A 24,670-nucleotide genomic window follows, 5' to 3' on the forward strand; every position below is an offset into this window, starting at 1 on the left:
CAAAACCTTCGCGTCCTTAACAAGATATAACACCAAGCACGTCTAACCCGGCAACTATCCGCGATACTACAAGACCGCCGCACCTTAAGCCAACTATGGCTTGATAAAATAACCAAAGTACAAGAAATTTCACTGAGCGGAGGACAATGGCTTTAGATATCCTGCAGAAAGCTTCGTTTGATCTACTACTATTATGATGTGACTGGTGATGCCGACAGCACGTGGCGCAATAATGACTGCGATGACCCTGACCACCACTACTACTAGTAGGTACGGAGTATGTACGGAGTACATAACTTGAAATACTACGTACCAGACTCTCTAGTAGTCACGAGCTTAGGCAAGCATTCGAAGAATTCCCTGGAGTCTGTTCGGCTTCGCTGCTACTGAAGCGCCTCCAAGTATCATGAAATGGGATGCGATTGTTGAAACCTATAAGACAACGCGTATTGTAGTTTAGATTTATATTTCTGCCCAGCTCTTGAAAAAAAAAATTGTGTTGGTTGGTATTGTATTGTTTAGCCCAGACCCGAAACAGGAATGTCGCCGACATTCGACAGCATTGCCAAACTTCAACCTCACCACTTACTACTATATGATACTAGCGCTTATGATGGCAGAATAGTTAAGGGCAAGTCTAGCGCGGTTAGAGATTTCCTCACCCACGACATAATCTTATGGTCTCTCTTGTCTGTTCGGTACTGATGTTGCACTTTATAGTGTCCAATTTTGTTAACTCTATCTGAGAGACCCCTTTCAGATTGACTATTACAAAGTAGTCAGAGCGAGTCATCTCATATATTCAAGTCGGACACAAACGAAAATTCTGATCGTGTCTGTTTTTTTCCTAGCAACGACTGGAGCTGCCCGTGCGCTCTCTGATTGGCGCACTGGCGAGCTACCACCGTGGGTTCAATTTATCAGATCATCAGATAAGGATTGATTTTGTCCCCATGGCCCACCTGTATGGATCCCATTCATTTAGCCCAACCAGCCAAAATTGTCCCCAGTCCCCAAATTTTCCGTTTATACGCTTCTAATGCAAGCTAGTAGGGCCGCGAGGGAATGCGGCACTTCAGAACCTGCCAATTACAGCCTTGCTTGGCAGACCCTATGGCAGGAATCTTGCTGCACGATACTATTGCCCCTTATGAGTGGTGTATCCTTAGCAATGCTAAGGGCTAGACCGAGAACTAGATAGGGAATTTGCTGCTTAGCGCTCTATTCAAACTATGGTGCACGGAAATTCCCGACTTGATGGTGGCCTTCTATATGGGCTTCGGGCGGCATTTCTCTCGGGGGAATTTGCTATTTAGTAGTAGATCATTCCCCCTTTGACGGCTGAATTCTTGCGCAGAGTTTTTATTTCATTCCTTTTGCTCCGCCTGACAGCTTCTTTTCTGTCAAATCTTAGGGAGAAGTCTACCATGAAGTTCAGACTACCCATTAAACCGGATGAGATACCGGTGGACGAGAAGCGGCACCCTGATGATGATGAAGCCAACGTTGCTCCACAGTCTGCATCCAAGGAAACGGCTACCTCCACCGTTGACCAAGCGGATGATGACAAGAGTGACCTAGTCAATCCGGAATTCCAGCATGGTGTACAGAGCGCACAGGCCATGACTCAAGTCTGGTCCAAACAGCATTTGATTCTGGCCTACGTGATGTAAGTGTCACCGAGCTGCATTGGGTGATTCGCCGACACTCGAAGCTGACGATGGCATTGTCATTAGGATCTGGGTTATCTACTTTATTAAGAACTTCGCGTTCGGTATCATCGGCACATTGACTCCATATGTTACCAGCTCCTTCAAGGAACACTCGTTAACTGGCACTACCACCATTCTTTCTACTCTTATTGGCGGCCTATTCAAACTTCCTTATGCTAAGCTGATTGATATTTGGGGTCGTCCTCAGGGTTTTGCCTTGATGATCGCTTGCATGACCGTTGGACTCATCATGATGGCTGGGTGTAATAATGTTCAGACGTATTGTGCGGCTCAAGTGTTCTACTCGGTCGGATCCGCTGGTGTGGATTTCACCTTGACTATCTTCATTGCCGATACGTCGGCGTTGAAAAACCGGGCGTTCTGGCTCGGCTTCGTCGGTTCTCCGTACATTGCCACGGTTTGGGCATACGGCCCGGCGACGGAAGATATCTTAAAATCCATGGGATGGCGATGGGGTTTCGGCATCTGGGCTATTGTAACGCCCGTGATGTTGACGCCTCTATTCTTCCTGTTTTACTATAATCAGCGCAAAGCGCAGAAGGCTGGTCTGGTTCCTGAACGTCACAGCCAGCGCACTGTAATGCAATCGATCGCTTACTACGGCAAGGAGTTCGATGTTATCGGTCTGCTCCTCCTTACTACTGGACTTGCCTTGTTCCTGTTGGCTTTCAATCTGTACTCCAAGCAGCCAGACGAGTGGAGATCTCCGCTGATCATCTGCTTCATTGTCATCGGCGGCCTCCTACTCATCGCCTTTCCCGTCTACGAGAGATACATCGCTCCTGTCACGTTCATCCCCTGGTCGCTGTTGCTCAACCGAACCGTCTTTTTCACCTACACCATGGCCGCCAGTATATACCTGGCCTGGTATCTCTGGGACACGTACTTCTTCTCGATGCTAGTTGTTGTCTTCAACCAAAGCGTCAGCCAAGCGACCTATATCACCAATATCTACAGCGTAGGCTCCTGCTTCTGGGCCGTACTCATGGGCATCCTGATCCGCTATAATGGCCGCCTCAAATGGCAAGCGCTCTACTTCGGGGTTCCTATCACCATCCTCGGCGTCGGATTGATGATCAAATTCCGGGAACCGGGCGTCAACATCGGGTATATCGTCATGTGCCAGATCTTCATCGCGTTTGGCGGTGGCACCTTGGTGATCTGCGAGCAGATGACGGTCATGGCCGTGTCATCGCAGCAACACATTCCCGCCGTGCTGGCGATGGAAAGCATGTTCATTAATATCGGCAGTGCGGTGGGCACTACCATCGCCACTGCGCTGTGGACGGGTATCTTTCCCCATAAACTGGCCGAGTATCTTCCCGCGGACGCGCAGTCTAATCTGGTGAATATTTATGGTGACATGACGGTTCAGGCGTCGTATCCTGTTGGTAGTGCAGCGCGTGATGCGATTAACCGGTCATATTCGGAGACACAGCGGTTGATGTTGATTGCGGCGACGTGCCTGTATACGGTGACGCTGGCATCGGTGATGATGTGGAAGGATGTCAATGTGAAGAAGATCCAGCAGGTGAAGGGGCGGATTCTATAGGTTGGATATGTGGATTGGTAACAGGACAGAGAATATAATGTCCGTTGTAGACTTGGAATTGCTGATATCCCCGTATAGAATAGTAATGTTTGAAAAAAGGGATATAGGATTGAGGTTTTGACCGACGTTTGATCAATCAAATTGGCATCCAGAGAAAGAGAGGTGCCGATCCTATTTCTTCTGCATTCCGCATTCCTATGTAGGCGTAAAAACCAAGTTTACCCCAACCGGCAACCTGGATCAGACCACAATCCGCTATAAATAACCTCGCTGCATAGAACCCCCTCACCGAGTGGCTCTGTATCTTCCAAGGCATGGGAACATGATCCAGATCGACCGACATGCTGACCGTGCAAAAAGTAACGTACTATTAGAAAGAATCAAGGACGGTTGCAGTCGTGGCAAACAAATCAAACGGTTGCATCCTTTGTCCGACGTTGCTTTTCGAGTCGGCGATTGGCTGCTTTGGAGGCGGCAGGTCGATGACGACAGAATCGAGGTCAGCATGACGAACGTCTCTCGTAAGTGTTTTTTTCTTTCATTCTTATATTTAGTCCTCTTTATAACCCTTTAGTCCAGCTCTCGTTCCTATTGACACTTACCTCTTTGACCCCGTCAAGATCTTGATTTTAGTCCCAACATTGCGGGTGCTGTCACTTTAACTAAGCTTATCGGATACTAAACCTTGAATATACTTCAAGATGATCGATCCACCCGCCGAGATGATCGACTTCTTCGATACCTTCAAGACAAAGCCGCTGCCCGCGCCCACGACTACCCCGACGTCGGTTGCCCCTGTGCCCACCGTCCTCCCTGGCCGTGATGCTATTTTCCAGGAATTGTCCAAGGCCAGCCAACGGACGTTATGGTACATAATCCCTCCTTCTTTTCTACTCGTCTAGAAGCTAATCTTACAATCATAGGGTGGTCGTCGTGCTCATGGCCATATCCGCTATCGTCTTCTACATCCTCGCCTCCCGAGCACCCCTGGTAAGCCCAGCCAAGTACATGCACTTAATATCAAACTAAGAAGTACAGACCAAGCGAGTCATCCACAACCTAATTGCCATCTCCACAACAGTCTCCTTCATCATTTACCTCGCCCTTGCAACCGGCGAAGGCATAACCTACAAACACGACATCTTGACAATCCACAACAAGCACGTCCCCAACACTCATCACGATGTCTATCGTCAGGTCCTCTGGCTGCGGTACCTCAACTGGTTCCTGACAAACCCCCTGGCCCTCATCAACCTTGCCCTCCTGTCCGGTCTCCCCGGCGCCCATCTCCTCGTCGCCATCGTCGCCGACTGGGTGATGCTTGGCACCGGCCTCTTGGGCACCTATGCCGGCCACACCCCCCGCAGATGGGTTTGGTTCACCATCAGCGCCATCGGCTACCTCACGACGGTGTATCATATTGGTGTGAACGGGGGCCGCTCGGCGGTGAACAAGGACGCCCAAACGAAGAGGTTCTTCGGTACTGTTTCGGGTGTGTCGCTCGTGATCAAGGCTTTGTTCCCTATGTATGTTTTCTCTCTCATTTACCTTCCTTCCTTCTGCGGGGATCTAGAAGAATGCTGATTATCTATATAGCGCCATCGCAGCCGGCGCTCTAGCCCTCAAAATCAACGTCGATGCCGAGACCATCATTTTCGCTATCCATGATATCTTCCTACAGGGTATTATCGGCTACTGGCTGATTTTCGCACATGATGCGGCACCCGGAATGTAAGTCCACTGAATACTACTCTAATTCTTACCCAAGCTAACGAAACAGTACCCTCTCGGTTGACGGCTTCTGGTCCCATGGACACGGCAACGAGGGTGCCATTCGCATCACAGAAGAAGAGGGCGCGTAAGGCAATAACATAATGCCTCCTGGTACAAGGACAATCAGATTCGAGCTTGAACTGGGGGAGATTGTGTTTCGTGAGAATGGTTGGAGGACGGAGGCGATATGACGTCATACTGATGTTACACTCCATGAGAATGAACGAATGATGGAAAAGTGGATTAGTTGACGACGCTCGTTACGATGCTGTTATTTCGGGTCATTTATTGTACAGAATCTGGGTCTGGTTCTGTTTCTACTGAGTTGGCGCAGTTGATCTTCGTGTGAATGTGGTGGGATAGGTTATAATAATATTAATAAATGAACGGGTATTCTGATATTCATTTAGCCTAGAAGCTTTTCAGATCAAAAGATCTAATATCCACATTAGATTAAGTACAAGAGTAGAACAGTTTTAACTGTCCCACAAGTTCCATACCCCAGATCCACAACCCTACCTTTCCACCGACATACCCACCCCCTTCACTATCCCCATCAGAATAGGACACAAAATAAAACCAAGAGATCCTCAAAGTCAAAGAACCCTAACCATCCGAATCTCCCCCCTCTCAGCAGCCCTCCCAATGACCACCTTCCCAACCTCCCCTCCACTCCCCCCCGGCCAAACAACAGTAACTCCCCCCATATCGTCTCCCAACCAAAACCCAGCATCCACACACCCATCACCAAACCGAACACACTTCAACCGCCCGCAATCAAACCACTGCAGAAACGGATCTGCATCGACCACGAACCCACTCAACACTAGCGTGCGGATCGATAGCCGGGTGCGCGTTCTTCCCATACCCATACCTGCTACTTTGGCTTTTTCGATGACTATTTTGTCGAGGTATTCCCCTAGTCCGAGGGTTGGGTGGAGGGTGCCTGTTCCTGTTCCACTTGGGTTTTCTGTTAGGACTTGGGTCTTAGGATTGTAGGTTTGTAGATCATTCCAATGTCCGTCGTCTTGGGGTAGGGGTATATATGGGATATATGCAATGCAGAATGGAGGGGGGGGGGGGGGGGGGGGGGGAAAGGGAAATAAAGAGACAAAAGAACATACTAATAAACCGGCTCCCCCAGTCTCTCCTTGCTAAGTGTCCATCCCCCACAAATACAGGGCCATTTTTTCACATATTTCCGTCGTAGACTTGGGGCGAGGGCCATGCCGAGCTCCAGTTCTTCCAGGTGCGGGTTTAGCCAAGCTGCTTGCCAGATGTATTTCTGGTAGGAAGTCATCATGCCGGTTAATTTTAGGGTGCGCAGATGGCGGAAGTGCAGGATGGGGGTTAGGGATGTTAGAGGGAAGATTTCTCGTTCTTGCTCATGTTCATCATCATCGGTATCTTTTTCTTTGGGTACTTGGCCCGGTTCTTGGAGTTGGGGTTGAGGTTGGAGTCGGAGTTGTTGTTGTTCTGTATTGATTTGGGTTGCTTTTGTGGGATGTTGACCAGAGTCTGGGTTTGAGAAATCAATGGGCCAGAACAAGTCCAGTCCTAGACTCTTCCTATCCCTCGCGAGAAGATCCCAGGTGTCACCGCCACGGAACTCGAGGATGGGATTTGCGGGTGTGGCCTGGTCGGTTGGGAGTAGGTCGGGTCGTTTTCGGGTGTTGCTTAGCCCGCGGAGGAGAGTTAGTGGGAGATGGAGGATAGACCGGGACCGCGATCTCGAGCGTGATCTTGCTTGGGTTGGTTCCTGTGACGATGTGGTTTGGTCTGAGGTGTCGGAGCGGATGGTTGAGCGTGCGCGTCGTCGACTTAGATGAATGCTGTGGAAGGGGTTGAGGACGAGGGCGTCGCTCATGCTGAAGCGACGGCGGTGGTGCACTTCCGCGTCGTTTGGGTCGGGCATGGGGTTGTCTGGAGCTGTTTGTGGTTGTCTCTGTGTCTGTAGTTGGGTGTTTGGTTGCTCTTGGCCGAGAGTGAAGGGGAAGCGTTTGTGGAGAGGTCTCTTTCCTTCTGAGAGAGGTTAGTATATCGGTCTTTCTGGGGATGCAGAAAAGGCATGAGAGTACCGGCTTCAATAGAGTCGTGGATGGGTTTGTTGTAGGCTTCTGCGTCGCGCCAGAAGGCGTAGCCTAGGAGCGTTGCGTGCCAGTGGGAGGGGTGGGTGTCCATTCTTTTGTGTTAGGTTGTTTGTAGAAGTATGGGAAAAAGTGAGACCACTGTCTTGGGGAAGAAGAGGTAGGAGAAGGGTTGTATGTGGAAGTGTTGGGGAGAGGAGGATATCTTGTTGGTGCAAGAATCAGGTTGGAGAAGACTTACTGCGGAGGACTGGCATTTGGATCGAAGAGAGTGAGGGACATACTGTGCAGTTCAAACACAGAGACGAGAGCCATGATATTCTGTCTCGGTGTTGCTGCTCCTCTTCAAATTGGACTCCCATTGCCCAGGGATTCAACCACATCTTGTCAAACTCGTCACTTATGCTCTGGTATTAGTATCTAGCAGCTATATCGGGATATTCTCCCTAGATTCTCAGAACGGAGGCTACGTAGTAGGGTTGGGTGTCTCTCCACATATGATCAGCATCATGCTCATTGTCAGGAGTCACTCAATAACTGCACGATTGAGTTCTTTCGCTACAAAGGACCTTGATAAAGGTCCTGGCTTCATTGTTCGTTTGTCCAAAGAGACGAATGCCCTAGATCCGGACAGAAGGTGTTAGGGCCTTTGTGTTTCAATATAGATGCGACCATCCTGTAGTAATTGAAACTGCGTTTTATACTTCACTTAGTGTCTTATGATTATAGTTAGTATAGGATATTTGTTACACTCAACATTATAGAAAAGGACTAATAAATGAATCGAAGTTGTATTTCTATGATATGCTAGATAGCCTTGGAGGGATTTCCTTTTCTTTTTCGTTTTTCTTTTTGCTTTCCTCCAGGGGTCAAGGCGAAATATTATTAAAGTTGTAATAGAAAAAAATGTTGAAGGGAATGGATTGAAACAATCCAGCAAAGACATAATCTAATAGATCTCACAGTGCAAGCAAAATTCTATAATAGTGTATCACACGAAGATAAGAAATATAGGGCAAAGTACGGTTGAGAGTATCCTCCTTGAGACAGGGTATCAACCAAGAATCAATAAGCAAGGCAAAAGCAAGAGCCTGCGAGGTATGTACTTGAAAAAGAAAAAGAAAATATGTGCTGTATATTGTAAAATGTTTTAGCTCACTTCTTCTTAGAGAATCGTTCCTTCAAGCCGCTGAGGTTCCACTTCTTAACACGGAACGTGTAGTAGAGCATAGTCGCCAGGAAGATATTGAACACGATATACACCCACATGAGGCCGAAGTTGCGCCAGCGCTCACTCCAGTAGATGTTGACGCTCGAAAGGAAATCGTCTGCTACGGAGACCGAGCAGTAGTTGCAGTCCGAAGTGGCGTTCGGGTTCGACAACTGTCCGCCGGCCATGCTCATGAATGAAGACATGTATTCGCTGCAGGTCTGACCAGATGGAGGATCGAAGATGGACATCTCTGATGGAGAGCACTTGACTGCGCGATCGTGGAGCTGGGTGGAGGCCATGGCTGAGACCCAGTAGGTGAAGGGGGAAACACGGTACATGAAGATCCAGAATCCCGGCAGCGCGGTTGGGGTTTGCATGACACCGCAGAATGTGAGGGACATGGCGAATAGGAGAACAACCACAGCACTAGCTGTTTCGGTGTCGGGCATAGCGGCAATGGCCATGTGAGCGAAAGTGCTGGCATAGATGAAGAACTGAATACATAACAGGAGGACAAGGCCCTGTCTTTCGGAGTCCTGGACTCCGACCACTGCGTAATAGTAACAGGCGTATGTTAAGATGCCCATCATGATTTGGTACGGAACCTCGACGATAATGTTGGCGATCAAGAAGGCTTTCCATGAGTATGTTTTGCTGGGTCTTTCGCGGACTTCATACAAAGATCGTTGGGTCACAAATAATGGCATGACCTATAAGGGTTAGATTCAGCTTATACAAACACGGAAGCTCTTGCCACTTGACATACCTGTTGAACCAGAGAAGAGAAAATGGTGCACAGCATGAACAACGAGTAGATGATGGTCTGCATTCCCTGGAGGGAAGACTTCGCTTGGAAGAACGAGAAACCAATGAAGAGACCGGAAACGATTCCCAGCACCCATTTCGATGCGATGTATTCTGGCATACGCCAATACTGCTGGAACACACGATAGGTAACCTGGTATAACTGGAACCAGAATGGCATGGCGAATTCTGACTTGCTCCAAGCTTCGTTGTCGTCACTGGCCTGTGTCTTGGATTGCTGTTCTCTGTGGATCCGATCGATCTCGGTCTGTACGTTTTGACACTCGCTGCTTTGTTTCCAGACGTCAAACCAGTTCTCACCCTGGGAGTTCTTGCCATTGTTCACAATCTCCAGCATCCACTCAGCCGGGTTTTCGTCATCAGCACATTTGCGGGCCCCATTGGATTCGAAGTAGTTAAGGAGGGTATTAGAGTTCTGTCCAATTGGACCAAAGTAGACTGTCTTTCCACCACGTGCAAGGAATAGGAGCTGATCGAACTGCTGGAAGAGAATTGCACTAGGCTGATGAATGGTACAGAGAACCGCTTGTCCGCTGTCGGCAAGCCTCCGGAGAAACGCGCAAATAGCCCAGGAACTCTGAGAATCAAGACCGCTATAACCAGGTCAGTAAAATCGCTAATGTTTGCAGGTGAAGGAGTATTTACCTAGTGGGTTCGTCCAAGAAGAGCAATAGCTTAGGCTTTGCAGCCAGTTCCACACCGATGGTCAACAATTTGCGTTGCTCAACGTTCAAACCTTGGCCGGGTACACCGACAACTGCTTCGGCGAAATCTTCCATCTTCAACATGCGGATCACGTCCTCCACATAGTCATACTTTTCTTGAATAGAGACATTAGGGGGTTGACGAAGGAGTGCGCTAAATCGGAGCGACTCGCGGACCGTAGCAGTTTCAAGATGTAGATCCTGCTGCTGAACATAGCCGGTGCTTCGCTGGAAGCTTTGGTCGAGGCCTCGGCCATTCACAAACATGTCACCTGTAATAACACCCATAGAAGTTCGATGTGCCAATACATCCAGCAAAGTGGTTTTACCTGCACCACTGACACCCATAAGAGCAGTAAGCGTGCCTGGTTTGACCCATCCAGAAACATGATCCAATAGCCGTCGGGGTTCACCTTTGATCTCGATATCGTAACAAACGTCTCTCCAAGTAAAAATATCCTTCTGTGGCGGTATGATAGACAGATCCCCTTCACCTGACTCCGTGGTTGGCTTCATTGCACTGAGCTCCACTGCACTCTCAGCGTCAGGTTTCTTTGAGTCGGTGCGCAAATATGCCGGCTCATGTCCACGACGGAAGACCAAAACTTCGGCAGTGCTGCTGGTAGACGAATTTAACTCAGTGGCAATAAAGTAAATCACCATGAACCCGATAAGGAAGGCAATCAAGATGCCGAAGTTGCGCCACACGTGCCCGTAGCTATACTGGTAGTTCACCTGCATATAATCATCGCCGCTGATAGCACGCTGCCCAGCTTTGGCGCCAGGAGACGAACAGACAAACGAGTTACCACTCAGGCTAGGGTAGGCCGGGATAAATTGCGAGCATATAAAATCACGTCCGTGGAATTCGTTGGCAATTAGCATCTCGAATGCGTAATAAATAGGGTCTGATTCGAGGTTAGTGAGGCACACAGAATGTTTGGGACTCCATTCACTTACTGAGATAATGAATCCATTCGAACCAAGGATGCATGGAAGGAACAGGCAGCACAAATCCCGTGTAGACAACCAGAGCCAAGATCAATATACCTGCCAACCCCATTGCTTGCGAGACTGTTTGGGTAATAGCCGCCATCGTACGGAAGACTGCACTCATCACGAACATCACGATGAATGTCACCAGCAGATAGATGAAAAATTGACCCGCTTCTCTGCGAAGGCCCGCCATGAAGTAGAGGATAAGGTTGAACACGACTGCTATGACAAACTTGACCGGTATATCACTGACCACGCCAGCAATGGCTTCGGTGGCTGGGTGATAGAAGGCATATGAGTTATGTTTTTCCACTATTGGACGTTGCGAGTAAAGACTGTTGATTTCCGACATTGCAATAAGAGCGTTGAGCAAGACCGCGAAGAACAAGGTGGCGCCTTTGGCAGTGAAGCCTGCAGTTGCATCCGGGGTACCATAGAACACAGATCCGATAATCAGAGCCATGATAATTTGACTAATAATAGTCGACACAGTAGAAGAGATATCGTTCCACACACGTTGATATGCTCGCTTCGTATTGAGCTTGATCTGCATGGGCACACTAAGCAAGTATGGTGACTGTGGGCGGGTATGTTTGGCCTGAATCTCGCGCTTCTTCTGCTGAAAAGTTGCGATAGCGGTACCATCTTCTTCCAGTGGGTGTTGCTGCTCGTACTGGGAAATCTCGGCCATGAGCTTCTGGTATTCTGGGGATTTGCGCCAATATGCTTCAAAGTCTTCAGCAGTTCGTGGAACCTGGTTCTCCATGCCCGGACGTGCTTTACGTTCACTGGGATTGGTCACTGAAGTTAAGAAGTCACCCGTGGTCTGTCGCTGAGGGCATTCCCATCCTTGTCGTTCGAAGTAAGACTTGGCAGCCTTCCCAGGGCCATAGTAAATCTGACGTCCTTCATAAAGGACAACCACTTTGTCGAAAATGTCGTAGATGCTCTGACTAGCCTGGTAGATCGCTACTGCGTGTGCAGATCCGGTGAGGTCGGCAAATAGCCGTAGTGCCTCCACAAACTTCAACGCCGTTGCGGAATCCAAGCCTCGGGTGGAGTTATCCCATGCAGCTAAGGGGGAGTGGGCCAAAGCCATCTCCGCGATACTGACACGTTTCCGTTCACCACCCGATACTCCGCGGACGAAGTCATTTCCGACCTTGGTATTGTAGGTGTGGCTCAGACCAAAAACAGCCATGACTACCTGGGTGATATGCTTAGCGAACTCTTCGCGGGACATGTCACGGATTCGTTGAGCTGGGGTTCTCGCCAGTGCCGCAAATTCGAGGGTCTGGCCGACGGTCAAATGAGGAAAGTGTTTGTCCACCTGCAGTGTTCATTCGAGTTAGCCTTTGTTTAAACATACAATGCACAAAACACTCTTACCTCTTGGTTGTATACCACTTCGCCCTTGAACTCCTTGATCATTCGTTGCTGAGGAATGCCTGTCACATATTGGTCAGCGACATTTGCTAAGATCCGCAAGCATAGGAAAAACTGTACCATCATAATGGATAACGCTCTCTTTGCTCATTGACAGACCGTGGAGCTCTCCACATAGAGACTTGAGGAAAGTACTACATCCGGATCCTGGACGACCTAAGACGAGAAGCATTTCGCCGCTCTTCAGCAAGCCATTAAATTCATTCAGAATTCGCTTCGGAGGCGATCGCCGATTCTTCATCATCTCGCCGATGCGAAAAGGTGCGGATAACATGGATGATACTGTGTCCTGGAGCTGCAGCGCTGCTCCGGTTCCAGATACCGTGAAATTCTTGAAGACGATACCTGTCCGGTGGCCTTCCCTGCCTTGTCTTTCGGACTCGCGAAGAATCATTTTCAGCCATTTGTTTAGATCGAACGAAGGCCCTTGAGGATCAACGGCTGGATCATTTTCGGAAATTGTAGCCAAAGTAGATGTTCTCGTGGGGACATTGGGGGGATAGACACTGGACCGACGACGTGAGCTTTGGGAGGCGATGCGATTGAGGGTTTCGATTCCCTCCTCGTCGATTAACCCCATGGGGGACCGAGATTCCGAGGCATGATCTGATGCTATTGTCGAATCACTGCTGTCACATTCCTGGTCCTGTCGGTCCTTGTCGAACAAGGGGTCCTCGCTCTTCTTGTGCGAAGCCATGGCGTAGGAATCCTTGCCGGGCACGCAGAAGACTTTGAAGGCCTCGAGGTATACCTTGAGATGTTGTACGCGCTCTTCAGTTGCACTGAGTCGCTATTATTCTTATTAGTTTTAATATCGACGTTGATAAAAGTAATTCTGCACTGTCGAAGGATGAAGACACACAGACCCTAAAGTGGCAACGACGATGCTCTACTCTTTATATTCATATTTACGGTTTCATAGTTTTTTAAGGCTCCCCACAAAAGGGTAGTACTCGGGAACAAAAACCTCCATACCCGAGTAGGAAGTCAAGAGAAGGAGGGAGATCTAGATCCGAAAGTTCGGTGCCTAACGTGGCTCTTTTTCCCCTGTGGCACTGGAGCTCCATCAATACCCTCCCGATCCGGCTCGACCAAAGGCGCTATAATGATCCTCGCCAATAGTCTTATCGGAAATCTGTTAGTCAGCGGGGATAAGTATTAAAATTGAACCAAGATTAGCATTAGGGACTCAACTATGCAAAAGTATGCGGTAGTCGAGGGCTCCGGGTTCACTAGTTCGATCGACCACATTCATTGGACTCGGAAGTGGCAGATCCCGAGCACCCGGGCTGAAAGAAATCTTGTTGATGTGGCTTGGCCGATGAAATCAATGAATCATGACCGTGGATCTTCTCGGGGGGCCCACTCGGAGAGCGGCTACTGTGCACCTCCGTTGCACTGGCAGTCCCGAGAGTTCACGACCACGTTCAAAAACGAAGGGGATCCATCGGAACCTCCGTATGCTCCGTAACGGCTTCTACTGTGTAGATTAGGTTGCGTCAGCACTTTTCATATCCCCCTTTTCCTTCTTCTTAGCCTTTTCCCTTTCTGAATCGTGACGTGCTCCTATCAAAATCGACGCAATTGGTATAAATAATGAATCACTAGCGCCATCCACGTAGGAGACTATGAACGCGATAAACGGCCATTTACAACAGACGCCGCCACGGGGGGGATCTGGTTTGCCGATCAATGAGCCTTTTTATCTAAACTTCAATTGCATCATTGATACTCCTCGTGCATTTTCTTTTCTTTTATTTTTTTATTTATTTTATTTTATGTTATTTTTGTTTTACTTTTTACAACGGTATCCTGAGCGACTGTCAAACTTGGGGAGGAACACTTGTCTGGCAAAGCCTCGGTTGTTTCAGACCGTAAGGCTGACTTGGCGTGGACACCAATTTTTCAGTGGTGATCTGGAACCTCCTGGCCGTTGATTAGACCCATCCGGAGAAACATCTGTAGACATCCGTAAAACCCCTGCAAGTACTACATATATAACCCTGAGGCTGTGTTCGTCCTTCAGCAGCCTAACGGTCGCCGTTGTAGCCGCACGACGAACTTCGGAAGGGTCTAGTTCCGGCTAGACTACAACAATCTATTGGCTGTTTTGAATGCTTAGTAAATCTCGGGGCTTACTCAGCGGAAGATCGTGTCCGATCACTCAATTCTGCCTCGTGGTAACGGGGTAAGAGCGTACTAAAATCTGTACGTCAGAGAGTCAAAGAAGACATAGTCTCGCTTATCATTGCAAGCTGGCGAGGCTTTATCCCCTGAGACAACCCCACGGAGATGTCAAATGCGGATTTGGAGCTTATTTGTTGCATGTAAACTAGGGAAAGTGACAGCTATGATGTCGATCATATGCCTCGCTGCCGGTGTTTCGCTGGTGCCACGATAAATATATATCATCGCGATTCAATTTACACAAAGACGCGACACCAAACTACCTCTGGGATTATGATCTAGATGATATTATCTCCTTCTGGGATATACTACATTGTTAATATACAAAATTAGAAACATGACCTGGGCGCTCAGGTCTACGACGACTCGGCCGCCTTAGCCGCAGCAGACGCATCAAGCTCACTGACAACGTCCTCACAGCGATCACAAACAGACTCTTCAGCCTGTGATTCTGGGACAACATAGCGCCAGCACCGCGGGCATTTATCAGCCTGTGGGGTATAAACATATACGGTTCCCTTTTGTCCACTGGGAAGCTCATAGTCCTCGCTGTATTGCCATTCTGCTTCTGCAGTGGTGGCCGGAATTGGCTCACCGGGGGTTCCAAGTGTGACGGACGAGACAACAAAGATATCGGGAAGCTCAGTCAAAGATCGCTGGAACACGGAGTTGCTGGCACCCTGAGGAAGAACAATGTGGACAAAGGACTGAAGAGATGAGCCCATTTCCTTCTTGCTCCGGGCCGTTTCCTGAGCGTTCTTAATGACCGAGTGGACAGCTACGAGATCCTGGTAGTCTGTCTCAAGGGAGTTGTCTTGCCATTCCGAGTCAGGAACAGAAACAACACGCTTCAGAGGATGCTCGCACTGCGACTTGATGGCTTCATGGGTGTGCTCCCAGGTCTCTTCCACGAGCATAGGAGTAATGGGAGCCAATGCTTCCTGAAGATGGCGGTAAATATGGAACAGGGTCGTCTGCGCAGCGCGTCTGCTGGCGCTGTTCTCTCCATAAGTATACAGTCGATCCTTAATGGCTTCCATGTAGAAGGCAGAAAATTCGAGATTAGCCCAGCGGTTCAGAGCATTCACAGCCTTATAGAATTCAAAGTTCTCGCATGCCTTCTGACAAGAAAGGATCATTTCGGACAAATGCTTGAGGGCTATCCGATCGGCTTGTTGTAATTGAGTATATGGAACCTGATTGTCTAAGCGAAAATCCGAAAGAGCGCCAAGCAGAAGCTTGAAGGTCACTCTGTACTTGTGCAAGCTTGTATTGACGGTTTGAAGGACCTGCTTCCCAATTACCACGTCGCGGGTGTAATCACTGCTCGCGACCCACATACGAAGCGCGTCAGGACCGAGAGCATCATAGACGGGTCCCTGATTCTCCGGCTGCTTTTTCTTCCCCTTCCTTGGCTTGAGAGGAGGTAGAAGAGTTCCGTTCATGATAGTTTGAGGAAGCAACACATTGCCAATAGACTTGCTCATTTTGCGCCCTTCCTCATCCAGTGTGAACCCATGGGTGATAAGGTTTCGGAAGGGTGCGCGAGTAGCTGTCTGTCCTGCAGCGAGCTGGTGCGCTGTAAATGTGAGGAGGCCCGACTGAAACCAGCCGCGATGTTGGTCAGTGCCTTCCGAGTAGACATCAGCTGGGTAGCCATCACGATACGGTTCATCAATCTCAGCCCAGCTAGTACCGCTATCGAACCATACATCCATAGTGTCTGTTCCACGTCTATATCCGGGCCCAGACGCCTCTTGGAGGGACGCTGGAATCCAGGCCGGATCATTTGCATCATCCGTCCACCAGGCGTCAACTCCACGCTCGTCAATAACGGACATAATATGCGAAACAGAATCCTTCGTAAGCAAAGCTTCACCCGTGACCCGATGATAGAGAGCAGGGATAGGCACGCCCCAAGCACGCTGACGTGAGATGCACCATTCGCTTCGATTTTTCACAAAGTTCTCTAGTCGTTGTCTTCCGGAAGCTGGAACAAAACGGATATCCTCCAAAGCCTTGACTGCACTCCCACGAATGTCGGCCACATCGGCGAACCACTGTTCAGTAGCCCTGATAATGATGGGGCGCTTGGACCGCCAATCATAGGGATATTTATGTTCATACCGATGCTTCGAAAGAAGGTGGCCTTGCGATTCGATGTACTCGATAACAGCCGCATTACCTTCATCCAAGACGCTCTTACCACTCAATATCGCAGGGTCACTGGGCATAGCCTTGTCGGTGAATCGGCCATGATCATCTACTGGGGCGAATGCAGTAATTCCGCGGGAGAGGCAAGCTTCGTAGTCTTCCATACCGTGGCCTGGGGCACAATGAACAAGACCTGATCCAGAGTCGGCGGTGACGAAGTCAGCGGCAATTATGGGCTGAGGCTCTGCATCGGCCCCCTTGAACAGAGGCCGATACGTGGTCCGATCTGCCAGCTCTGAGCCAAGGACCGACGGAATGATCACAGATAGGTCTTCCTTGAGGATGCTTTCAAGATATTGTAACCGGGATTGCGCGACGAGAAGATGTCCATGGGTGTCTGACTGAACAATCGTGTACTCCAGATCTGGATGAACAGCAATTGCGGCGTTGGCGGGGAGCGTCCAGGGAGTGGTAGTCCAAATAACAGCAGTAAGATCTTTCACCTGTAGCAACGGGTTCTGCGCCAAGTGCGAGGGAATCGAAAGCAAGGGAAACTTGACCAAAGCAGCAGTAGAAACATGATCGTCTTTGTATTCCAATTCCGCTTCTGCGAGTGCTGTGCCGGTGGAGGGTGACCAGTAGACGGGCTTAAACCTTCGGTAGATCAAGCCCTTATCGACCATTTCGCGAAATACCCCTAGCTGTCTCTTCTCAAATTCCTTATCCATAGTCTTCCAATGATTTTCCCAATCGCCCATGACCGCGAAGCTGCGAAATCCCTTCATTTGTTCCTTGACTGTCCGTCTTGCCAGTGCCCGTGCTTCCTTCCGTATGACCGCCGCGCTGACAGACCCTCCCGCATCTTTCAGCCCTTTCTGGGCCTCAAGTGCCTTCAGCTCAATCGGTAATCCATGGCAATCCCACCCTGGGACATATCGCACTCGTTTTCCCAGCCCCAACTGTACTCGACATATGAGATCCTTTAGAATTTTGTTCAGAGCATGCCCGACATGAAGCTCGCCGTTAGCATACGGTGGGCCATCGTGTAAGACAAAGGGCTTATCGGCCGGTCTTTCACGGCGTTGCCAGGCGTAAAGCTCGTCAGTGCATCGTCGCAGGTATTTTGTTTGATCTGCCGGGGTCACGCGTGCAGGGAACGTCGACTTAGGGAGTTTGAGCGTCGACGACCAGGACCGAGTAAGCGACCGCGACAATTCCGGCATACTACCGCTGAAGCATGTCAGCCTCTGAGCTGGTCAGTTATGTGAGAGAGAGGAAATGTTGGAGATTGAGAGCGGAACTCACTGCGGCCCGGGGAAAAGTATGTAATTTACGTTACTAACTTTACGCACGTTATCCAATAATACCCCGAGTATTGCAGTAATACCGGACAGATCTGTAATAAACAAAGACAGTGAATCGGAGAAATCTTTCTCATGAATGCATCTAGATCTTTTGACCATTCTAAAAAGTATTAACTCAGTATACCCGAACTAACTATTATCGATACAGTTTCCCAAACTCCGTGTGCTGACCTATGTAACAATTAATATACTGTCAAACAGCTAACTGCACTATTCTTCATGACCTCAAACAGCAGACCAGGAAAGCCAAAAAGCTCCGTGTTCCCTAAACCTCCATCGTGGCTATCCTGTCCAGGCCTCTGGCCTTTACCTGTACTCTCTTCCCATCCACCAAGGAATTCCACGCTACTCTCAGGACTATCGCCCCATCCTCGATTTAGTACCATGGGCCTCTGTAAGGCTCGCTCTTCGGCAGGGTTCGCATAAGAACCCCTCCAGACCTCCCTGAGCCGCTCAGAGATCTCGTCGTAGCGGGTTTCCGAAGAGACTGCATCCCCCGACGAGTCCAGCTTTATCTTCCAACGACTGCGCCGATGGCGATTGAACGGATATGATCCTGGCACGTTTCCATGCAGAATAATCTTCGTGACTACCAACTTAGTGGAAGGAGACGGAGGGGATGGGTCCTGAAGGTCGGATCCTGGAAACGCAGGACCCGGGGTGGTGGGATACGATACGAACGCATCGAACCCATGATGGAAATAATTAAGGAAACATTCTGTGGGTAGCGATGACGGGTCCAAGTTATGGGGTTGGTAAAGTTCTTCGTCTGAATCTTCGGTGCCACTGTTATTCGACGACTGGTCGGTATCAGTCACGTCAATTCCTCTACCAGGAGGTGGGCTCATGTGAATATGGTCTTCACCACCCCCGCCAGCAGCGCGGTGGATCGTTATCCTCCTATCATGTTTACGATAAATGGCGTCGGGCGGCCCGAACTCTGCCACAAGATCTTGCGGAGTGGTTTCCGACAGCGTGATGTAGCTGGTAGGAGACGATCTCCGAATGACCTCAAGTTTACCTGCACCTAGGATATTGAACTCTTCAATTTCATCCGAGACGGATTCTCTGTTCTTGCCCGCCACGGCCGGATTTCGCGGATACTTTTGCTCTTGAGTGAACAATCTCCCCTGAGCTTCGGGCCAAGAGTCGCCCTGAAATATAGCCATAGAAGTGGCCGGCAAGGCTGCTGAGGAAGAAAGTAACGCTACGAAATCACACTGGTCTGACCAAGCCGAGTGTTGGAGGGGAAATGAAAAGGCAACCCCGGGGTATGACAATACATATGTGCCATATGGTGACTGATTGGTCGGAGGTCTGTATTCGCCGGGATAGGAAAGACCAAATAGGCGGTGGTAGATATGTCCAAAACTGGGGCCCTGGTGCGAGACAGCCCGTTCCTGCGGTTTGCCTCCCTTTAAAACTTCCTGGTTTTTATACACTAGGGGGATCTTGGTGAAGTCGAGTACTTCGATGAGACGTAATCTTTGGTCGGGACCGTCGAAACGCAGTCGGAGACCATTTGAGGATAGTTGTAGGGTCACTGGCTCTCGAATCGGGTCTGTAGAGGAGTAGGCGATGTCTATTGCGGGGTAGGTCTGGGGATGAGCCTTGACACGACTGAGTACATTATGAAGCGAAGCGCCAAGTGCTGATAGACAAAGGTTAGTCACATTCAAGAGTTGGAAAAGAGTATGACCACATGCTTATAGATCCCAACCCCTTTCCTGGAAGGATCTGGGCTTGCGTCGACGATTTGGCTGAGGAACTCATAGTGATTTGCAATCCGTTCTCATTATGAGGTGGCGGATGTAGACTACTGGCTGAACGCCGCTGATTGTAGATATCCTTGGGTATGAGAGTCTGGAATCAAACAAGTACAATAACACTAGCAGTGAGTATGAAATAAGTATGAATTAACAAATGCTTAGGAAGAGATAGAGAATAGATATCAATCCGAAGGATGACGATGAACGCATAGATCATGTGAAATGCCGGCATGACTCCTGAGCACAGACCACTAACGGGCACGTGCATCAATGTTGTTAGTTTGTTTACATTTTCCTTTCTGGGCCTTCCCGGCTTCTCCTGGACATATCAAAGTGGCGCGACATCACACTTAGTCGCACACATTGAAACTACATATACATCCCCTTTAAGTTATTGTGGTAGTGAGTTTGTCAGTGAGACTTGTTCACAATGGCTGGCCCCCAAAGGCTTGCCTCTGGCCTCCCTACGAGGAGGACAACAACCACACGCCAACCAACCAGGCGATTAGGATCTTCAGCAACCGAGAGGGCCGGCTCTCCAGCAGTTTCCTCCAAAATCCCTGCCTCTGGTGGATCGCGCGCAATGAAATCACCGGCTGAACCGGCTAGCGTAACAGCCAAAAGGAAGGAACGAGATCTTGAACGTGGAATAAATGAAGACACCAGCATTCACGTTGTGGTGCGCTGCCGTGGGCGCAATGATCGGGAAATCAAAGAGAACAGTGGTGTCGTCGTGAAGACCGAAGGTGTTAAGGGGAATACTGTGGAACTATCCATGGGGCCAAATGCCGTTTCAAACAAGACATATACTTTCGACAAGGTCTTTTCTGCCGCCGCCGACCAGCTCGCAGTGTACGAGGATGTTGTCCTGCCGATTGTCAATGAGATGTTAGCTGGATACAACTGTACTATCTTTGCCTACGGACAAACGGGGACCGGGAAAACATACACAATGTCAGGCGATATGACCGATACTCTGGGCATCCTTTCCGACAATGCCGGCATTATCCCACGTGTTCTGTATTCGCTGTTCCACAAACTCGAAGAGACGGAAAGCACCGTCAAATGCTCCTTCATTGAGCTATACAATGAAGAACTTCGCGATCTGCTGTCAGCAGAAGAAACCCAGAAGCTGAAGATTTTCGAGAACGAGTCGAAGAAAGGACAGAGCACCCTTGTCCAAGGTATTGAAGAAACGTATATTGACTCCGCCTCTTCCGGCATCAAGCTACTTCAACATGGTAGCCATAAGCGGCAAGTTGCTGCGACCAAGTGCAATGACCTGAGTTCTCGCAGTCACACAATCTTCACTATTACAGTACATACGAAGCGCACAACGGATGCAGGCGAAGAGTATGTCAGCTCTGGGAAGCTGAATTTGGTTGACTTGGCCGGTAGCGAAAACATCCAGCGCAGTGGAGCCGAGAACAAGCGTGCCACAGAAGCCGGTCTGATCAATAAAAGTCTCCTGACTTTGGGTCGAGTAATCAACGCTTTGGTCGATAAGAGTCCTCATATCCCATATAGGTAAGAATATAAAGTACAACAATTCGATATTTACTAACTTCCTCCAGAGAATCGAAACTTACACGTCTTTTGCAAGACTCTCTTGGTGGGCGCACGAAAACATGTATTATCGCGACGGTTTCGCCGTCTCGGAGCAACATGGAAGAAACAATTTCAACGCTAGATTATGCCTTTAGAGCCAAGAACATTCGCAACAAGCCGCAGATTAACTTCACATCGAAACATAAACTTCTTCAAGAGTTCGCTTTTGAGATCGAGAAGCTCAAAGGAGAACTCATTGCCACAAGACACCGAAACGGTGTATATATGACTGTCGACGCGTACGAGCAAATGACCATGGAGAATGAATCGCGGAGAATCGTTAATGAAGAACAACGAGCCAAGATCGAATCAATGGAATCCAACCTGCGAAACAAGGTTCAGGAGCTGTTTACGCTTACGAGTAATTTCAATAACCTGAAGAAGGACAACGAGGATACACGGGCAGCTCTAAACGATACAAATGATGTCCTTGAAAAGACTGAGATTGTTCTCAAGAATACCAGGTCACTTCTAGAAGAAGAGGAAATGTTGAGGAAAGCACATCAAGATACCGAAAGCCAGCTTTACGACATTGGTACGGGGCTTTTGTCGACATTGGATAAAACTGTTGGAGATGTGGATGGTTTGCACGCAAAACTCGACCGAAAGGCAGATCTAGACTCATCTAACATAAAAACATGGCAAACGTCAGCCAAAGAAGTGTCCTCTGTGACCGAGGAAGTCGACAGAAAAGTGGAGGCTTTCCAATTACAACATTCACAGCTCCTGGAATCTATGGCTTCAAAGATCAACGATTACATCTCTAGCGAATTGAGTCACGTCCAATCAAATCAGTCAGCGTTGTCGAGCTTTGGTGCTATTTTTGATAGGGCTGAGCATGACGCGAAGACTCAAACGTGCGGCGCCCACGATCAGATGAATGATGTGCTTGAGGAGATCAAAGACTTGCGTGAAGAGGTTAAGTGCAAAGTTGGAGAGGGATTGAATGGTCTTTCCGCTGCCGCCGCTCGGATATCCAAGGAAGTTATTGGCGAATTCACAGAGTTTCATGAGCAGCTTCATTCGTCCTACAGCACTCTTGGTAAGGACTTTAAGTCCTTGTTCGAGGAGATGGTGCGGCATCTCAATGAGCAGAAGATGGAAATTAATAGGTTGCGACTGCAAGTCCAAGAAGCTAACCTCCAGACCGTCGAAGCGAACCGTAGAGCTTCTTCTAATCTGGCGCATGCCCTTGAAGAAGAGCACGCCACCGCTGAATCGGAGCGAGATCTTTTACTTTCGCAGCTCAAGACTTTGATGGAGGAATCCCGCCAGAGACAAGTTAGTCGCTTAAAGGGGAGATTGGACAATGTACGAGCAGATATTTCGTCTTCGGGCGATTCACTGGAGCAAGCAACGACCCAACATGATCGCCAGACAGATGAATGGGTTTTCAAGTCCGAGCAATTTGCCAAGGACGTTGCCGCTTCTAGAGATGAGCTTCGGGCTAAGATGCAGAACGATTGGGAGTTATTTGACCAACGCAACGCCTCTATTCAAAAGACGACCGAATCCGTGCATGAGGAAACAGTACGAATTGTCGATGCCCAGATGAGCAATATGGACAAACAGATGGAAGCTTTAGACGATTTCGTGGCTAAAGCACGGTGTCAGAATGGCCAATATCGCGATGCCCATATCTCCAGCTTGGGCAACATGGCGTCTAGCGTCCGTGAATCCTATTCTTTCGTTCATGAACAATTGAAAGGGGTTGGTACGCGAATTGGCCAGCTGCAGGAGGACGCCGCTCAGCAGCAGCACAGTTTGCAGGAGGCGACCTCTCCTTTGTTAGAAGAGGTTCGCAAGCCTCTCACAGAGCTGCGCAATACTGTTCATAGTCGTCCACTGCAAGAGTATATTGCTACCGGCGCTACCCCACAGAAACGCCATTACGAGTATCCTACAGATCTTCCTCGGACGGAGGCGCATGATACTCTGATATCCGGGATTCGGACGTCAAGGGAGCTCACGCTACTCCCGTTCAATGGCGAAGACCTCCTTCCGGGAACCTCTCCCACCAAAGGCTTTGTTTACAACGATACCGAAGACGAGGTAGGGAATCAGACACCTACAGCGAGGATCACTTCCAACACAGGTCTTAGGGAAGTCGATGCAAACGTCGCCGCAAAACAGCTCGCGTCTAGCCCGGGCGACAGGGCTTCGGTGCGGCAATCGAATATTTCCGTAGCCGGCAAATCTTTGCAAGTCGACACTGCCCCGGAAAGCGAAGACTCAGATGAGCCTCCAGCCAAGAGGCGCTGCTCCAACCCGACCACTACTGACAGCAAACTGCCGAAAAACATGTTGACCAAGAGGATGGCTGGAATGATGGAAGGCCGGGAGAACGTCCCTCCACCCGGGCTTTCGAGCGCTCGACGAACTAGAACTCGGCCTGCTCCTTGAGATATTACATCAAACGATTTATCCTATACTTGCTATTCTCAACTTTTATACCCTTTCGTCATTTTGGGATACACGGGCGTTATGGTGAAGGAACTTGGTAACTTGGTGTGCAGGAAAGGGTGCTCCGCACCATCTTGCTGGCTTGCTTGGCGCAGGGGGATATTTTGTTTTCATTGACCATCGCCTTTATTTGCACACTGGTTTCAGGTTGCTCACTCTTCCTTTGGAAATTTTGGCGTTTTCTAGGTGGGACTAGTATGATACCTATCTGGCTTGTTTTGGGTTAATATCGGAAAGACAGTTTTTGATATTCATGTTAATCAAGACTTCAATGCTCTTGATGGAGCCTGTACCAGTTCGTAAGAATAACCTATCGTACAGCTTTGTTGCACGTAGTACCGTCTGCATCACTAATCCGAGACCTTTGTGAAATTCAGAATCAGAATCACGCCCACCTAAAGTCGAGGCTGCTGAGCCGTTTCCCTCATATCAGCGTCACCCACACGATCCCGATAGCAAACTTATCGACGAAACTCAGATACACTCGTCAAGCGTAAACTCTTTGATGAAACATTCTTACTCAGCAGCCAACCCTGTGGGCCTAACTGCGGGCCCTGCACCCCCTTCGCACCACGCTAATGCAGAGGTTTACCTTCTGCACAAAGTTACTTGCAACCCATACGGAAACAACAAGTCCGTAGATATACCGCTGATTCTAGCCACTATGACGGATAGAACGATGCCTCGATATTCTCGTTCAATGCACCATGATAGTCGTGGGCTCCGTACTCTATTCGTGTATAAAGTAGGTGTATGGAGATAGTTGATAGATGATACACTTTTCACAATTGAATCA

General features: G+C 49.1%; 7 protein-coding genes across 7 annotated transcripts; 3 read left to right on the forward strand and 4 right to left on the reverse strand.

Moving 5' to 3' along the window:
- Nucleotides 1–25: 25 nt before the first annotated feature.
- BDV27DRAFT_130384 (uncharacterized protein) lies at nucleotides 26–432 on the reverse strand. The gene has a single exon (XM_032067402.1). The coding sequence runs from the start codon at nucleotides 292–294 to the stop codon at nucleotides 130–132; it is 165 nt and encodes a 54-aa protein (XP_031926196.1). The 5' UTR covers nucleotides 295–432; the 3' UTR covers nucleotides 26–129.
- A 995-nt stretch (nucleotides 433–1,427) lies between these two features.
- On the forward strand, nucleotides 1,428–3,285 carry BDV27DRAFT_159089 (major facilitator superfamily domain-containing protein; the record flags this gene model as incomplete). Its single annotated transcript, XM_032072824.1, has 2 exons — nucleotides 1,428–1,669; nucleotides 1,737–3,285. The coding sequence occupies 2 exons, from the start codon at nucleotides 1,428–1,430 to the stop codon at nucleotides 3,283–3,285; spliced, it is 1,791 nt and encodes a 596-aa protein (XP_031926197.1).
- A 701-nt stretch (nucleotides 3,286–3,986) lies between these two features.
- On the forward strand, nucleotides 3,987–5,147 carry BDV27DRAFT_159090 (opsin family protein; the record flags this gene model as incomplete). Its single annotated transcript, XM_032072825.1, has 5 exons — nucleotides 3,987–4,153; nucleotides 4,209–4,275; nucleotides 4,324–4,811; nucleotides 4,882–5,016; nucleotides 5,066–5,147. The coding sequence occupies 5 exons, from the start codon at nucleotides 3,987–3,989 to the stop codon at nucleotides 5,145–5,147; spliced, it is 939 nt and encodes a 312-aa protein (XP_031926198.1).
- Nucleotides 5,148–6,181: 1,034 nt separating this feature from the next.
- Nucleotides 6,182–6,976, reverse strand: BDV27DRAFT_165675 (uncharacterized protein; the record flags this gene model as incomplete). The annotated part of the gene is made up of 1 exon (XM_032073992.1): nucleotides 6,182–6,976. One exon carries the CDS (start codon nucleotides 6,971–6,973, stop codon nucleotides 6,182–6,184), a length of 792 nt encoding a protein of 263 aa, XP_031926199.1.
- Nucleotides 6,977–8,300: 1,324 nt separating this feature from the next.
- BDV27DRAFT_159092 (ABC-2 type transporter-domain-containing protein) lies at nucleotides 8,301–13,026 on the reverse strand (the record flags this gene model as incomplete). The annotated part of the gene is made up of 6 exons (XM_032072826.1): nucleotides 8,301–9,068; nucleotides 9,125–9,776; nucleotides 9,829–10,795; nucleotides 10,848–12,213; nucleotides 12,273–12,331; nucleotides 12,390–13,026. The coding sequence occupies 6 exons, from the start codon at nucleotides 13,024–13,026 to the stop codon at nucleotides 8,301–8,303; spliced, it is 4,449 nt and encodes a 1,482-aa protein (XP_031926200.1).
- Nucleotides 13,027–14,872: 1,846 nt separating this feature from the next.
- Nucleotides 14,873–19,807, reverse strand: BDV27DRAFT_146364 (tRNA synthetases class I-domain-containing protein; the record flags this gene model as incomplete). The annotated part of the gene is made up of 3 exons (XM_032070571.1): nucleotides 14,873–17,917; nucleotides 18,226–19,685; nucleotides 19,741–19,807. 3 exons carry the CDS (start codon nucleotides 19,805–19,807, stop codon nucleotides 14,873–14,875), a joined length of 4,572 nt encoding a protein of 1,523 aa, XP_031926201.1.
- Nucleotides 19,808–20,171: 364 nt separating this feature from the next.
- Nucleotides 20,172–24,159, forward strand: BDV27DRAFT_11032 (putative kinesin family protein (BimC)). Its single transcript, XM_032064508.1, has 2 exons — nucleotides 20,172–21,330; nucleotides 21,378–24,159. Exons 1-2 carry the CDS (start codon nucleotides 20,234–20,236, stop codon nucleotides 23,812–23,814), a joined length of 3,534 nt encoding a protein of 1,177 aa, XP_031926202.1. The 5' UTR covers nucleotides 20,172–20,233; the 3' UTR covers nucleotides 23,815–24,159.
- Nucleotides 24,160–24,670: the final 511 nt, after the last annotated feature.

Source organism: Aspergillus caelatus (genome assembly GCF_009193585.1).
Source record: "Aspergillus caelatus strain CBS 763.97 unplaced genomic scaffold BDV27scaffold_122, whole genome shotgun sequence".
Taxonomy (NCBI): domain Eukaryota; kingdom Fungi; phylum Ascomycota; class Eurotiomycetes; order Eurotiales; family Aspergillaceae; genus Aspergillus; species Aspergillus caelatus.